The sequence below is a fragment of the Balearica regulorum genome, chromosome 2 (assembly GCF_011004875.1).
Source record: "Balearica regulorum gibbericeps isolate bBalReg1 chromosome 2, bBalReg1.pri, whole genome shotgun sequence".
NCBI lineage: Eukaryota > Metazoa > Chordata > Aves > Gruiformes > Gruidae > Balearica > Balearica regulorum.
The window spans coordinates 66,254,993-66,271,850 of record NC_046185.1 but is presented as its reverse complement, the minus strand read 5'-3'; the positions used below and the strand labels follow the sequence as shown (position 1 = coordinate 66,271,850).

The 16,858-nt window shown below is 45.0% G+C and overlaps 1 protein-coding gene across 1 annotated transcript in view; it reads right to left on the bottom strand.

Moving 5' to 3' along the window:
* Positions 1-214: 214 nt before the first annotated feature.
* Positions 215-16,858, bottom strand: part of SCGN (secretagogin, EF-hand calcium binding protein) — a 28,413-nt gene continuing 11,769 nt past the window's right edge. Inside the window, exons 3-11 of the mRNA XM_075747110.1 lie at positions 16,090-16,182; positions 15,727-15,816; positions 14,981-15,037; positions 14,038-14,115; positions 4,047-4,102; positions 2,515-2,560; positions 2,338-2,397; positions 1,442-1,510; positions 215-851 (exon numbers count right to left, since the gene is read on the bottom strand). Coding sequence (XP_075603225.1) covers positions 723-851; positions 1,442-1,510; positions 2,338-2,397; positions 2,515-2,560; positions 4,047-4,102; positions 14,038-14,115; positions 14,981-15,037; positions 15,727-15,816; positions 16,090-16,182 — 678 coding nt within the window. The 3' untranslated portion in view covers positions 215-722. The remainder of the gene's footprint in view (positions 852-1,441; positions 1,511-2,337; positions 2,398-2,514; positions 2,561-4,046; positions 4,103-14,037; positions 14,116-14,980; positions 15,038-15,726; positions 15,817-16,089; positions 16,183-16,858) is intronic.

Below are 16,858 nucleotides of genomic sequence, written 5' to 3'. Positions count from 1 at the left end.
GTGCTTTAATTAGGCTTCTGTCCTTCCAGTTTTTCAGTTTATGGAAGCATTGTGTATTGCTTCAGTTTGGGTTGGAAGAAAAGCTGGTGGGCATCACAAAACCTCTTGCCATTTAATGCTTTTTACATAAAATGGCTGCAACGTATGGTCTGCCAGTCTGCAGCAGATGGCTTTCTGTACCTAACACACAAACTCCAATCTTACTGAATTTCCATAACTGTCATTTTTTATTTCTGCACGAATTCACTGTCGTCCATCCAATATTTTAAATGCACAAACAAAGCGCGACGCTCACCAAAGTAACGACTTCACACATCAGGCGTCCACCAGAAACACCGAGTAGCTGCACTCTGAGAGCACGGACGGGACGTTTTGAAGGAGACACCTGTCCCTATCCTAGGGGGCAGGGGCAGGGCAGCCTTTCATGGGGTCAGGAGAAGAACAGCAACCCTTTTTCTGAGCAGCTGGTGTGCTGGTGGGCAGAAACATTGCTAAGGGGACCCACAAGCAAGTGGCGGCAGCGAGCGAACACCACAAAGGGAATGGCGGAGCGGGGAGGCCCTCCATGCGAATCCCATTGTGCCACACCTTCATGCGGCCGCTCTGCAGCCCAGCGGCGCGGTGGCCCTGCTCCCCACCGCTCACACAGCAGCACGGACACACTTCCACGAGGAGCAGCAGGCAAATCTCACAAGGGAAACACACCACGAGTGCTCTCCCGGCTACGGGTTCATTTTAAGCCCAAGACACAAAGCCAGTTCGGATTTCTGAATTTTCCCATCCTTGTTCACATCACAGTGGTTGAGCAGGATCTGGCGGAACTTATCCAGGTCCACCCCACTAATGCTGGGCTGCAGGCAAAAGAAAAAAAAAAAGTGCTGAGAGAGAAAACAGCTCTGGATTTCCCCAGCCCTGTAAAGCAGCAGGCTGTGCAGCGGCAGGGAAATCCACCCAAGGAGGAGAGACCAAATGGCCTGACCCCATATCAGCGCATACGAGGTGGGGAAGTGAACAGAGAATGGGGAAAGGATGCCCTGCAAAAACAGAAGAGGTCTGGGACTGTGCGTAACTCTAAGGAAATGCAACATGCTCAGGCTCAGAGGGAGCCAAAGACCAGACTATATTTGGATCAAAACCTGAATCTTGGACTGCATCTGGAAACACAAGGTAATCCAGTGCAGATGGACTCTGCTGTCTGTAAGAAACTGGTGACATGCTGGGCATGGTATTCTTGATTTCAGGTAGAGCTCAAGTAATTTTCAAGTGCAGCCCTGTCATGAGCTGATGAACCATGATGTCATGCTGGTGAGGACCACATTCACAATGAAAACAGAAGAAAGAAATTCTGATGTAAGCTCTCTATTTACATAACTTTACCAAAACAATCACCTTCCTCTTGGAAATAGAGGGTATTAATAAATAGAAAGAGCCATGAAGCTACCTGGACCAGTTCCATCATATCTTTGACAAAACCATCCACTTCTGGGCCTTCGAGTGCTCCCGTTTTGCTCTGAAAGATGGAAGAAATATCAAAATGCTCCAGTAAGTCAAAAGCACAATGTTTGCTGGTCAGTAGGTCCACCTGATCACTGAGCTTTATAGCATAAAGAATTATCAAATGGTGTGGTTTGGAAGCGACCTTAAAGATCATCTAGTTACAACCCCTCACTGCCAGGGGCAGGGACACCCTCCACTAGACCAGGTTGCCCAAAGCCCCATCCAACCTGGCCTTGAACACTTCCAGGGATGGGGCAGCCACAGCTTCTCTGGGCAACCTCTTCCAGTGCCTCACCACCCTCACAGTGAAGAATTTTTTCCTTATATCTAAGTTCCCTTCCTTTTTCCCAAACCATCTCTTCCCCTCAAACGGCAGCAACATCTCCCACCATTTTGTGAGGCTTGCTGGTCACCACCCTGAGGGAGTTGTGTGACTGTCAGAAGTGGCACTGAATTTCTGATTTCTAACAGGCAGTTAGGTGGTCATGTCTGTCCTGGGCCAAACTCCCTAAATAACCCTTTGTTCAGTGCCAGAAGGGGTGTTATTTTTCAAGGTGATGGTGATGCAGGTCCCAAAGTGCATCCCTTATGTCTCCTGCAGGGAGATACTGCTAATGCAGCAGCGCTGGCCGTGGCGATGGAGAAAGTCAAAATGGGTCCTTTACCATGAGGTCTCTGAGCATCGCTCCCTTTTGTCCCCACCTTAACCCCCAGCCTGGCGCCTGGGCCCCTCTGGCTCGGGCACAGCTGCAGCTCCTGTGTGACCCCCACCGCACCCAGCAGGAAGAAGAAGTCTTCGCAGTGTCTGTTAAATCTATGTGTGTTAAATCTGGGACTCACAACGTCATAGTGTGCAAAGATCTTCTCAAAATCTCTCTTCCTTTCCTCTGTGCTGGAAGCCTGCATGTGGAGAGGACAAGCAAATTACAGAGAAAAAAGAAAAACATTCAGGTTTGGGCCCAGGTTATCTTAGATGAGAGAGATGAGATCGATGCATCAAAAAATAGCACTACTTACATCCATTTTAAATTGAAGAAGGAAATTTTCCTGGAGAGCCAGAATCCTGAATGGAGAGATTTAAATTACCATCTTTCCACTTTATCATCTACATACAAACTATTCCGAACTCTTCTGGTTTGTAAAGCAAAGAGATTTTTAGATTACAGGTCTTTAAATAAAGAAAATCGCCTGCAGGGTTATTTACGGGGGGCTGTTACGGGAACACGCGCCTCCCTCCCTGTCTGACGGGGAATGGCGGGCGCCCTTTGGCTCGAGGCAAATGTGTTTCTTAACACTATTGCTTCTCTCAGAGTGTTTCTGGTGGTCCAGCGCAATGGAGGTGGTCAGCCTCTGAAGGAAGAGCTACCAGACAATAATTCCTTGTAACTGGATTGCTGCACTGTGTTAAAGGAAAGAGTAATTTATCGTTCTCTTTTAGTGGGAGAATTGGTGGTTGTAAAAGTCAAGGACAAAGTAATACTGGCCTGAGCACCAAGACTGGCCAGATCCCTCTCCTTTCCCCTCCCAAATTCCCTCACAGCACTGATGAAAGCTTTTCTCTCTCCAGCTGCTCTGCTAACCCTGATGTTTTAGAGCCCGCGACACCGGGCGTGCTGAGCTGTGTCTGCACGAGGAGGGGCTTGGGCTGTGAGAAATGTGCACAGACCAGAGGGGAGCCTGGGGAAAGGGGGTAGCAGGGAACCATATTCAAGAGGGAAATGCAACAGCAACCCTCTTTAGATATTCTCCGTTCTGCCTCTGTTTCTCTTCATATATTCAGTGGCCAAAGGGAACTGCCATATGCACTGCAGTTATTTGTGCTGGCATTCATTGTGATCCCAAGCAGAAAGTAACAGTGGCAAACCAGCACCTCTCTCCTCTTGTCCCCCAAACCGGTGTTTTAAGACCGTACCTGCACATTTAAAGTCCTGCCCGGTCATTGCACATACATTTACAGACAGAGGCATACTCTCTGTCTGTATGCAGTGAAAATCATATAAAAGCCTCTGAGGTATCAAGGACAGAAAAGAGACAGAAGCCCATGACTGAGTCCCCAGCTTCATTCACAAGCCTCTTCACCTTGCCTCTCCAAATCCTTTCTTACTGCCTCTGGCAAACTCCTTTGCTGTGGCACTTTTATTCCTCAAGCGAGCAGCAAAAATTCTTTGCAATCCCTGCTGCGCACAACAATGTGAAATAAATGCACATCTGTGACCCTGCTGAAGGGGATCAACATCCTTCTTTTGGAGAAACAGTGCCACTGGCTGTTTCGTCACCTCCTGGGGAGCGTTGCAGCGGTGGCACGGATCATGCCAGAGCATGTTGGTGATGCACAAACAGGTCCTCGCGTTGCTCACTGTTACCGGCTCTAGGTTCTTGGGCTATTGCAATGGGGACCGTGCATTAGAGACCTGGGATACCTATGTCAGAGTAACTGATTCAATTTGAAAGGAGGTAGGATTCACACGCGTGTCCCCAGAGGGAGATCATCACCTTGCCTGGATCTCCATTGCGAGCTGAAAAAAAACCACAATATTATTAAAGCCTACCTTGCCAGGTCATTCAGGTCCAGCCGTCCATCTTTGTTTTTGTCAAATATTTTCATCTAATAATCAAGAAGACAGAGATACAATAGATAGAACATGAGGAGAACACACATACGAAAAAGCCAAAGTACATTTTACTCTGCCCTGTGCCCTCAACCTCTGCTTGCTCGGGGTGCTTGCCCGAGCCCCAGGCAGCGTGGCATCTGCTGCTAGCACCACGTGCAAGGGTGGCACAAAAGCATAGCAAACCCCCCCTGCTTTCTAACAGCGACAAGCCAAGCAATCAAATACCAGCACCGCTTCCTTTCCCACCTTACACAGGGATAAAGACAGGTCTCCAACAAACACCTTAAGAAACTAAATACTGGCCTTGCCATGGCCCCTGAAAAAAATGCTGAAAAAAGGGAGGACATTCTCAACACTTCCAGCCAGACTCCATCCTTATCTTTGACTGTTGCTGTGGCTACAAGCAGCTGAGGTGCAGATGTCACCTTCTGATAGAAATTCAGGTCAGCGTTTTACGCTGCTAAAGCCTGTGGGCTTTGCTTGGCTCAAAGCCTGCTGTCGGAAAGCGGTAAGACTGGGAAGAAGGTTCAGGCTGCCAACGTCCAGAGGTTAATCTGTGTGAATACAAAACTTATCTGTTCCTTAATATTACCTTTTCCTTAATATGATCTTTATGATGACTCACCACTAGAAGTTATTTATTTATTTACTGTATTTGGTGCAGTGTTTCTCTGCAAGGCACAAAAAATAGTCTGTTACAGGGAAAGAGGAGGAGATGTTTAATGGGTTGCAAACCTGAATAACTCATGGGTTAAAGTTCTAGAAAAAATGTATTCTACATTGTAGGGGGGGGAAGATTAATATTTTGCTAAGATGGGTTGCCATTCTTTGTCAGATACTCAGTAACAGAATATGCTTTAATCTTACCTTCATGAACCTCATTTGCTTATTTAATGGTTATAAGTAACCAGGTCACTTTGGTGATTAATTGCACACCTTTTGGAGAAAGCCCATACCAGTCCCCATCTCAGGAAGCTTTGAGGGAGAGAACCATCCTCTGTGACACAGCTTGACCCTGCGGGAGCTCCAGGCAGAGCCAGCAGCAGGTCCTGAGCACTTCCCAGCAGTGAAACCGGGGCAGAGCTTGACACGTGCATGAGGATAGGTGTCATCTGGAGAGATGCCATTTGTCAAGGACCCCTTGCATAAACACCATGCCTATTTTGTCAGGGCTGCCTCCTCCCTGCCCCTTGCTTGAGGGCAGGCATGTACATTGAGGGTGCTGAGCCTGTGGTAACCCTTTATTGCACTGGGTTTAGGTAAGAATCTGCAACAGAATTTTATTCCATTAATTATTCTGCATGATTTACACTGCTGAGGTTTGGATGGGATTTTCTGAAGAGCACCCGGTATGGGCTAACTTTCCCTCCCACTGAAAGACAGTATAGAACTCCTATGAATGATTGAAGGCTCATATTGAGATCTTTGGAAAAATCACATCCTGAGAGCCATGCAGGCGTTCAGTGGCACAAGGAAAGCCACTTCCCACTTCTGTGCAGAGCCACTAAATGATAGATGAGAGACCTCTGAATCTTCCTTAGCCCTAGAGCTGAAGAGATGAATAAAGCTCCCGAGCCATCCTGAGGACTTCTCTTAAGCTGCATCAGTCCAAGTTGTTCATCTCCAGCTTATCTAACTTCTTCCATCCTGCTTTCTGCCCCATCAGTTGTCCCACTGCAATATGGGACTTCTCCCTGGTCTCTGCTGGGGCCACAATGGGGCAAGGCTGGCTTCAGTGGTGCCACCAAAGAGAGAAATGCCCTTGCAACAACAGCTTCCCACTGCCATCAGAGAGAAAAACATGAACTTTCAGTTTCTGGCTGATAAAGGAGTTATTCTGCAGGCAATATAAAATGGTTAATGTTTCTTCTAAAAATAAATCATCCCAGACAAGATTTTAAAAGCCTCTCTCCAAACGGGACATCAGTGCCTATAACCTGGTTTTGTTCATCATGTGAGGAGAGGGGGAGATACCCTGACTGGCTCGCTTTTGCGGACTCTCTACTGCATGTGGCTTTGCAACATCCAGCTTAGGCTATTACTCTTACTCTGAAAAATACTCCATAAAGGAAGCTTACAGAGACAACCTCTGTTTAGCCAGCTAGAGAAAATGCCAACATTTGGGTGGTGGAAATGCCATAGTCCCTAGGCTCTACAGTAAATCCCTCCGTTTAGGCCACCGAGGAGCATTCGCTACCCAGACATCTGTAAGAAGTCACCATAAAGTGGTGTGCCTAGCGTGGTGTGAGGGGACAGCGTTTGGTGGGAAGCATGGGGTGAAGCTCTCAGGGACACTGCTGCCCGGGACAGGGCAGGTCTGGCTGAAGGCATGCCCTAGTCTTTTCTTCGCGCAAAGATACAATGCCCTTACCAAAACACACTAAAACTTACTGCCTTTAGCTCTCTTCGAACTTCACCTGGATTCTCCTACATGTTTCTGAGTTCCTGAAGGTGGTTTTTTATTTTCTCCCATTCTCTGTGTGTCTCAGAAGTACTTTCTTGGAACTAAACCCCAGCATTTCAGCCCAGAATTTAGATTCAGATATGTTTTTCCCTCTGTAATGCCTCAGGAAAGCACACAGAGCTTTTGGGAGAAGTTCAGCTCTGTGACCACAAGGTCCTGACCTCTGTATAAGCTCGCTGATAAACACCTATCAATGCTGACCGTGATGGCAGCTTCTGGGACTAGGACAGATCTGGTGGTTCCCAATCCAAGGGGCAGATGTAGGCCCATTTTTCATTTCACGTAGGCCTGTCTGAGACAAGCCATGAGGTTTTTTTCCAGTGAAACATCTCCAGTTTCATCTCCTTTTCCACAGAATAAATAAATAAGCATTCTAGCGTAGCTATTCTTTTCTTGGGACTTTGGGTGTCCCACCTGTCCTGCATCTGCTCTACTTTGTGGGTGCAGCATGTTTTCACTGTTTCAGAAGTTGCAAATAACCATGGGAGGCTGAAGAGCTTAATGAAACAGGCTAGATTAGAGGTGATGGTTTAGATGTGAAAGTCTCTCTGCTTCATTATAAATTTTCAGAGCTGGTGGTTTTCAACTGTATCCATTTCTGAACACTTTACAATATTCCATCAGTAGTGCAGATCCTATTAAAACACATTTAACTGCAGAGATAATACTTTCCTTAGTGGAACATTTAATGAAAAGCAACATGCCCAGTCAATTTGCTTCATTTGCACCCTATCTTTGAGCTGAACATTAAACTTTCAGTGGCTGACCATGTCTCTACTTACAGCTAACCAGCTCCCCTCTCTGCCCTCCTTCACTCAGCTCTGCTTTTGCAATACCAAGGGAGAATCTTTGTGTTTTCAAATTGTTTTGCCTTTTTCTGCAACAAGTATCCTGAATAAAATTTTCAAATATATGCAATATTTTGATTACCTATACCAGTCAAAAGAAAGAAAAGCAAAGTCTGGCTGGAAGACCTAGGCTGAGCTAATTCTTGTTGAATGACTTCCACATGAAAGAGGGAAAACATGTCGGGAAGATGGAATAGTGTTCACTGAATTAGTTCAGGTACCACAGCTAATAAGATAGACCTAATCCTATTATCTGGACAACTGGAGCTCATGCATACCCACTCCATGTCAATCATGGGCTGCATTACTCAGTAAAAGCCTGGGGAAATGTTTATTAATGAAACTTTCAAATTTCAAGCATGCAAGTGTTTGATCTGATCTGCTAATTGCGTACATAAGTACACAAAGAATGACAGAGGGTACCCACCCCATGTGACGAAGTGTATATCATGGGACAAGAAGATATTTGAAATCATTATGAGATTGTTTCTAATTTAAACTTTTGCCTTTACACACCATCTTGATAGGTTAAACTTGATGGATTTTCAGTTTACACTCTTGAAAGGTATATTTATGCTGCCAGGCTGATATGAAACATCTCAATGTGGTTAAGGACAAGGTCTGGCATGTTTAAATAGCACTCTGCTTGACTAAAAGCTTTGTTGCATCTAGCAGTATGCTTTATAAAATGGTGCATTTATTTTACTGTCAAGCTACCCCGTGTTTTAAAGTGTTTGCACAAATTAATTCACTGACATTTTAATGTCAGTGAACCAGGGAAGTCTTAGTTCTGTTTGTCTGAACATCGTCCATGCACTCTGAGGCAGACAGAGCATAAGCCAAGAGCTGGGTTTGCAAAATAAGAATTGTTACATCTAATTTTTTTAAGTGCAAAATCAAAACTGCCATTGACTTTGAATTCATCAAAGGAAATATCTCTGCTTTCCCAGTCCAGTGTTGTAAAGGCGGCCGCTGAAACACCACGATATGACAAACACACATGTGCTTTGAAGAGCAATATAAGATTATAAATCTGAATTATTTTCCATGAGAGAGATAAGGAAAGAAGTAAACAACCAAAATAAATAGTTCTGTGATGAGTGGACTCACTAAAGCCTGCTTTTAAACCTTCCGTGGTTCTGGTTCTCTGTGTGTAATAAAGTGTTTTATCCCTTAGGTGGGACACGGAAGGAGTCGGCTCTTGCCTGACCTCCTACTCTCACAGATGTGTATGTTGAGGGCATCTATACCCAACAGCTGTAACTAAAATTAGCCAGTGAGAACAAAAGTTATTGAGGGTGTATAAAGACAGGCACATGCCCGAGCTGCAGGACTGCCTATGGCTTCTCTCCTTAGGGAAGGACAGGGACCCAAGGCCTCTGCAGAGCGACAGAAGGGCTCTGTGGCCAGTGAGTTACCCTTGGGACAAAAACTCAGTGCTCTGCCCGAACAGATTGCCCGTGTAATCTAGATGAGTTGTTTACTGCAGGATTTCTAAGAGCGTTTTGGCTCCTGAAAGACCAAGGCATTATCTGCTGAGGTTTTCAAAAGTGCAGGCTCCTGACTTCTGGTGATTTTGATCTTCAGAAATGAAGTTTGAACTTAAATGGGATTTTCTGCTTCCCCTGGCTTACGCTACAGCAAGTGTGGCGCAAAACCAGAGGCAACAGCATCACTGAGATTAAGTCTAGAAGAGACGCGGGAGGCAGATTTCCCTCCGTTGTGTTCATCAGCTGTGTGGGTCCTCTCTTTGTCACACACAGCAAAGCAACAAGAGGTATTGCACCCACCCAAAGCCAGGAGAAAGCTCTCCAGGGATGAGGGGGGTCCCACAGTGGTGGCTGGGGTTAGGAGATGTGATGGTTGCAGTGTCAGTGCATCACTGGAGATGCAGTCTCTTGGGGGTCATGGCATCCTTACGGAGCCACCTGGGAGGGAGGCCAGCATGGACCACTACCAGGAGAAGGAGTGTACAAAGACTGCTCCTTTAGGCAACCAGTCTTTTAGGCTATACTCTCTCTATATATATATATATGTATATATAAATTACAGCAGCATTGGCATTGAGCACAGACAGACAAGCTTTCACAGCCAAAGAAGCAACCACACCGAGCCTCTAGCATTGTCCTCACAGAGGGGACAGGCAGCAGCCACAAAAGCACCAGAAATCCCCCAGTGTACAATAAAGGTAGTCCACAATATGTACCCATGGACACAGACCATCTTCAGGGAGAAGTCAGCCTGTTCCCCTTTGCACTGAGAAGATGAGGAGCCCTCAGCTAGTCAGCTGCAGGCTTGCCTGCGGGGGCAGCGACTGCTCGGGGTATGAAGCTCAGTCCCCAGGAGAACCTTTGCAGATAAGCCCAGCAAAACCCTGGCATCATTACAGCTGGCAGGATTTCTATTTTGACTTCTCCGGGGCTAATATTTCATCCTCAGCCATCTCCATCTACTAACTTTCAAATACTGTAGTTCACAACCAATGCTTCTTGAATTATTAGCCACTGCACTTGCATTGTCACCTCTCTAGTATTTTAGCTTGTGGTGGGCAAAGGTAGTGCACTGGCTGGAGGGGGGTGTGTGTTATCTTTTACATTCTACTAGGATATAATAACGGTCAAATTGAAGGACAGTTTTATGCTCAGTCTGACATTATCAACATAAAGCAATGCAAAAAGTGAATGTCAGTGTTGCGTGTGCGACTGTTTCAGCAGTATATACAACTTAGTTTGCTGATGTTTGCCTCAGTAATGAGCCTGCCCTGCACTTGGCTTGTAGACGTTGGGATTACAAACTAGAAGTAGCATGCTGCTATCTGGGAATCTATAAACTATCAGTGTTTCTATGAATGCAGTAATAACGTATGCCAAGATGCAAAAGGTGAGTGAGAATTTTGTTCTTACAGGAAAAAAAGGATGAATACTTAATTTCAACAGAAACTATGTCTTAAGTCATGGTTCATATTCAGTCATTTACAGTATTCTGCTTAAGCGCACAGCTATGTGCATGCACAGGTATGGAAGCTGTCACTCATGGCAAAACGGTGTCAAATGCACACATGAGCTGGGTGATCATGGGCAGAAACTTCACCAGGACCCAGAAGCCTAATAAGAGCGTGACTGGGGGCTGAGGGGAGGTGGGGAGGGGGTGGGAAAGTTTGCTAGTACTGCTGTCATCCTCCGCGGCCTCCTCATTGTGAAGCTGTAAGGGGGCAAGCTTTCATTTCTCCAGCTTGTGTTACTCCAGAACGGCAGAATGTTCTCACCATGCTCTTAAAAATCTCCATTTTCAGCTGTGCCCACCCTGTCTCCAGGAGCACGCACTGCAGGACCCCTGGAGCATCTTCTCACGGCCCGGAGAGGCTCAGAGCAATGCAGGGCTTTGCTTTGCCTCTGAGCACCTTGCTCCCTGCCAACAGCTCTTGGTCTATGCCCATGGGAACACAACAAACCCACAGATCGTTTTCAAGGATTCAGAGCTGCATGTGACTGTGTATCTTCTTATGCAAGCGGGTACATGCAAATAAATATTAATACACACTTAATGACTATTAATACCAAAACAAACAAACAAACAAAATATATATATATATGTAGGCATGAAAACTAACAAGAACTCTGCCTGCAAAAGAGCTTCCTCAGCACAGGGTTGCTACTTGAATTCCCTCATGAAGATTGAGAATTCAAACATTTTTCTTTTGTGACTTTCTCCAGTGGCTTTAGTGCTCTTTAAGGTTTGATTTAGCAGACTCACAGGGCTTGTGCAATGCCAATGCATTCACTACTTGTTGTCTTTCCAAGGGTTCATACTTGTTCATCAAATCCCTGACCTGTATCAGTGTTTTTCGAAGAGACGATGTCAAGGTCACAAGGAAACAGAATAGCCTCTTAAGCAATAACTTCTAAGCAGCCTGATAAAGTGATGTTCCTTTCTGGAGACAACCAATCTCTTCCAAAAGAAATACTTTCTCCCTCTTCCAAGCTTTTTCTAATGTGGTCTAAAGTCATTCATAGCAGCATAAGTAAGGGGCAAGGATTTAGCATGCTCTGGTTGGTATGGTATCTGCTCATACCTCTCACAAGCTGAAGCTGCAAACAGCACAGAATCATAAATTGCCTTTTTTTCTTTTTCTTTTTTTTCCTCATGCCTCAGCTAGCTTCTTTAAAGTGATAGCTTCTATCTGTTCCCCTTTACCCCTATCTCCAGAAGGCTCTAGGATCCACTCAGTATATCAGTAGCTGCTTAAGATGTGTGCAGCTGGCTGTGGACGTACAGAGAAGAGGGTAGAGAGCTTTAAATTCCTGTGGAGACAGATGGGTTTACAGCTCCTTGGGACACAGCTTATTTCAACTGAATGTTATTACAGTGGCACTTGAAAGCCCTGAGTTGGATAGATGGGCCACCCTGAGAGATCCTGTAGCTGCGTGCAGCAGAAACAGGTCCTTGTCCCAAAGACTCTGCGCTATAAATGGAGAAAAGGGTGGGAGTAAAGTGATAGGGGGGAGAAATAGAAGTATTTCCACTTTGCAGTAAAGGAATTGGTGCTGCTGGTTGTTAAGAAGTCTGTGAAAGCCTCAGAAATTAAATGTAAAGCTCCTGCTCTGCAGCAAAATACGTCAGGGCCACTGTCACCCTGTTTTCCCAGGCATTGGCGATGGTGACAGACCCATCGGGACTCTGCGCTTCAGCAGCTCCCTGCTCCGTGTAGAAAGCAGAGAGCTCTCATCGCCCTGGGCCTTGACCTCATACTTTTGCTCTTGGCTCCTCGAGTCACTTCTCCTCCCTTTCTAATCCAGCACCGCAAACGTACGCGTGAATCTTTCTTCCCTCCTTGTGATTTTGCCCCACTGCTTCAGACAAGTTCCCCTGCAATCACTTTGAGCAGTGTATCTGCTGCTATAGAGATGCTGTCCATGTGGATACTTTGCCGTGACATACAGAATTCATGTCCTCTATTTTACTATGATATATCACAGGGCAAGATTACATGTGTTGTAATTTCACACCCTGCCTTAGCTGTTGGGATCGGGTGTGTTTGCAAACTTCTTTGATCTTCAGTTCATAGCAAAGAATTGCAAGGAAAAAAAAAAAAAGTCATCTGCCATATCCTCATTTTCTAATAACCGTTAACATCCCTTATTCTTTTGGCATTGCGGCTTTGCAAACATTTTTCCTCACGAGCCAGATTTGCATTTCAGATCACAGATTTCCACAGATATACAAAGCATCCCTTTTCCCAGATCAAACCTTATCCTGTAGCGTAGAGACTAAACTGCCTCTCTGAAGATACAAAGCCAATCTATAAAAACCATGGGAATAGAAACCAGACCTCCTGGCTGTCAGCCCCGGGCTGCGTCACCAGATCACGTCGATATCTAACTGCCTTGGGGCAGTAGAAATCACAGATCTTTCTTGGGAAATTGTTGGAAAGGGAAAGAAGTTGGAGGAAAGGAATCTCCCAATGTCTACGAACTTCAGATCGCCTATTCCCCAGCACCTGATCAGAGATTAGGCACTGGGGGAGGAAACCTTAACGGAGCAGCATAAAAGCTATTTGCTACCTGCAAGCACTACCAGGAAGGTTTTTGTTCTAGCTGTAGTTTATGGGGGTTTATTGTTTTCAAGCTCTGCCAGTTGGAAAATAATTTCTGTAGCTTGCATTTCTCTCCCTTCACTGTCCTATAAATATGAAAAAAAAATAAAAAAATACAGTCTTCTGTAATGGTACAGTTTTTCACTTTGCTGTAAAGGGTCACATTTCTAGGCACAGATGCATCATGCATACATAACATGGTATTGCAAAATATGTGGGCAGCTCCTTGTTTGCTTGCATACCAAGCTGTATTTTAGGTACAAGTACAGATTTTGTGCCAAGAATCAAGGCAGCCTCATCTGAAAATCATTTAGAAAATTGCAATGGTAGATGTCCGCTAGTGGAAAGCAAATGATACCCTTCATCAGAAATGAGCTTTTTTTTTTTTTTTTTGCTTTTCTTATTTTTTAGATGGTTAGATATAATAAGTCACTCTGAAATCCAGGTGATTGATCCTAAACTTACATCAAATATTATGTTGCTGATAGCAGGATGATGAAAAAATATATTGTGATAAGGCAGGGGAAGAGTTGAAGCTTTCAACCTCTCAGTCTTTCAGGGAAGCAGCAGGGAGCCAGCAAGGTTTGCTGGGCTTTGTAGAGCAGAAGAGCCAGATACCCGCGTGTCTTGGGAGCAAAAGGATTTGCCAGGAGGGAGGGAGGGAAGGAGCTGGAGATCTGGCCGAGGCTGAACGCACCCTGAAGAGGGATGCACCTCAACTACTTTTTAAAAATGGATTTAGGGTTCAGTTTGCTTTGGCATAAAGTCAAGCTGTTTTCTCATAATAAACAGTTCAACTCAAAGAAAAAAATATATGAAATGCTGTTCACAGCTGATGTCCAGTGCAGTGCAAAGAAACAGCAGCAGCATGTGTTAACTTTCCACAGGGATCTCTTAGAGAAGATACACCTTTTAAGAGGGTATGGCCCTATATTATTATTTATGGCCCTATAGACATTGACCCTGAAGGAGATTTTTAGGCAGTAGTATAAACTAAACAATATGAACACTATCTTTTCTTACCATGGTATCAGTATATTCTTCCAGCTTCACTTCAGCAACCATCTTGTTATGCTGCAAAAAGAGATCTCGCAGGAAATCCTGTGGTAAGGAAAAAGACAAATTTTACTCTTTAGAGTGAATTCAGGAACTAACAGTAAGAAATTCAATCCAAATTCAGCAGGGTTACATGAATCTAATTTCACATTCCTGAGTAGTACTATTGTCTTCAAATTCACGTAAAGGTCACATTTTTTTTAGTTGAAACATATTTTTTTTCAAATAAATTAGAAAATAACCAAATTTCCCCAGAGCAGGCATACTGGAATAAGTCATAATTAACCCGCTAAAATAAAAATATTTGCCATTCAGCAAGACATTTAAGCATCTGCTCATGTCTCTGGTGGGGCTCAGGCTGGAGTCACACGCTGAGAGGTCAGCAGAGGGTCTGCAGCCCAGGGATGGATTCCTGTGCCTGGCTGGCTCCAAGCGTTTGAGTTACAGTTTCTGAACAGGCTTCTGTCTCAATAGCCTGAGTTTTAAAAAGAAACCAGCGTTCAGAAAATCTGCATGCTTGGGAAGAGGTTATGAAGAAATCCCATTAATAAAACACAACCGCTGTGGCTCTGCTTAGCTGCGAGAGGCACATGTGTAAAGCAAAGGTGAGGCATGCTTAGGGGGCTTCTTGGATGCTCGGGGGGCACCAAGACAGGTGGGGTCATGGGACGAGGGAAGGGGGAAGCAGGACAGCCATGGCAACAGCAGAGCATCCTCCCTCCTGGCAGGGCCCTGCAGATGTGCCAGAAGGCTGGAGGGTGCCCAGTCCTTAAACTCGCCGTGAACAACCTAGAAATGCCATTCGTCAACCACACAAAAAGGCAGCAAATTGGTAAAGCTGACGGAAAGGCTCCCGTTGGCATCAGTGAGCTGTAGATCAGGCCTAAAGAGAATTGTTAGAATAACTTACTTTGAGCTCGCCAGCTGAAATAAATCCACTGCTATCAGCATCGTAACTGCGCCAGATCTGAATGGGGATAGATTGATATGACCACATAAATATTGCAGTTAATCATCTGCTCGGGTGATAGATTGTAAAGATTCAAATCAGGACTTAAATAATGAGTAAGCTGTTGCACTATCCAATATTTAATAAATTGTAGACAAAATGAAAGAAACTTCCCACACAATAGCTTTTACTTGCATTTGGATGCTGTAGATGTGACATGCTGCTATCACATATTTAATGCAGACACACTATAAAAGGAAGAAAAGATGAAGAAACCATTCCGCATTTCTTACCTAATTTGTACATGCAGCTTCTCTTATTGCCCTGAGTAAAAGTCACAACTGGCCATTGTGACTGCAGAAGTCCCCAGTTTGGATGTGAAATAAAAGTAACTGGCAGCAGTCTTGGAGAAATTGAAATTCTGTATTGGGATACTTATGGGCAGAGAACGGAGGGAGACTGGGCACGGTTAAGGAAATCTTATGGGTTTGTGCTCCTAGGCCCAGCTTATGGAGATTTCCACCCCACACCCTGCCAGGATAACGCGTCAGGGTAAAATGGTATAACCCTCTCTACCTGAACAGGTCAGAACGTGTTTTGCTTCCACAATAACCACATTTTTCCCATGTTATGTTCTACGGAGGGTGGAAGTGTACGTGTTGAAGCTGTTGGTGTGCAAGGGGAAGAGACAATGTGGAGATACAGACCCGCATGAATTCCACGCTGTTGTCCAAGGGAGTTTCCCGTCGGAAAAGCAGCAGAAAGTTCTCATCATCAGGCAGGATCATATTTGCAAGCTGGAAAAAAAACACATTAAAAAACCCCAAAACAAACCGAAACCATGAAAGCAAGGTTATGAAAAAACTTGGGTGGCTGCTGACGCAGTATGGGAAGTGTAAGCTGGGCATGTTGTTGCCTTGGAAATAAACCCCAGACCAAGAGATCTGGCGAATGTAGTACTCTGTGACTCACCACGTCCCCACCCAGGCTCTATCTCCCAAGTCTGCTCTAGGTCCTAATTATCCCTCCTTCTGTGAAAGAAATCCTGCGCTGGGGGTAGAAGGAGATACCTCTTGGATTTGCAAGCGTCCATCTGTGGTGACATTGTAGGCAGACATGAATTGCTCCTTCATCCTCTGAACTTTTTCTTCTGTGATGGTGTTCTGCCATGGGGAAAACAACACGCGCATGAAACCTCTCCTCACTCACAGATAAGCACCAGGAACATTGCATTGTTACAGTCAGGGACTAATGCTTCAAAAAGCCCACAAACGCACCACTGCGGATGAATTTTTGGAAACTAGTGCTATGCATAGCTTTCTAGCAACTAAGCTTTCAGTTGGAAGACCAGTCTTTGGAGACCCCAAAATATTTCAGTGATACCTGCTTGTTTAGCTGTATCCCTAGGATTTGGTTTTGTTTCAGTGTGTGTTACAGTGGTTTCCATTTTCATTTTGTGCTATTCAGGAAGATGCCCTTATCCTTGAACTACATCCCTGTAGCTCATTAGATCATCAGCCCTGAAAGTTGTCAGCAGAGCTAGATTGTTGCTCATTATTGCCTGTCAACTGGCCCAAGACCTGGCACCAAGCCCTGTCGGTGTTTCTAGGTTAATAGCATGAGGTTTCAAGCTATTTATATTCTCTTTGCATCTGCTCAAACCCATAATCAATTTATACATAGTGAGGAGTTTTCAGGACTTGTCAGGTTATATATTTTGATAGGCATCGCCATGACAGGTGAAATACAATGCTGCGGTTCATCAGGCATGATTTCTTTTCCTTAGCAGTAACTGTCAGAGTATCTGGTCTGACTGAGCTACACGAAGTATGATTCCCC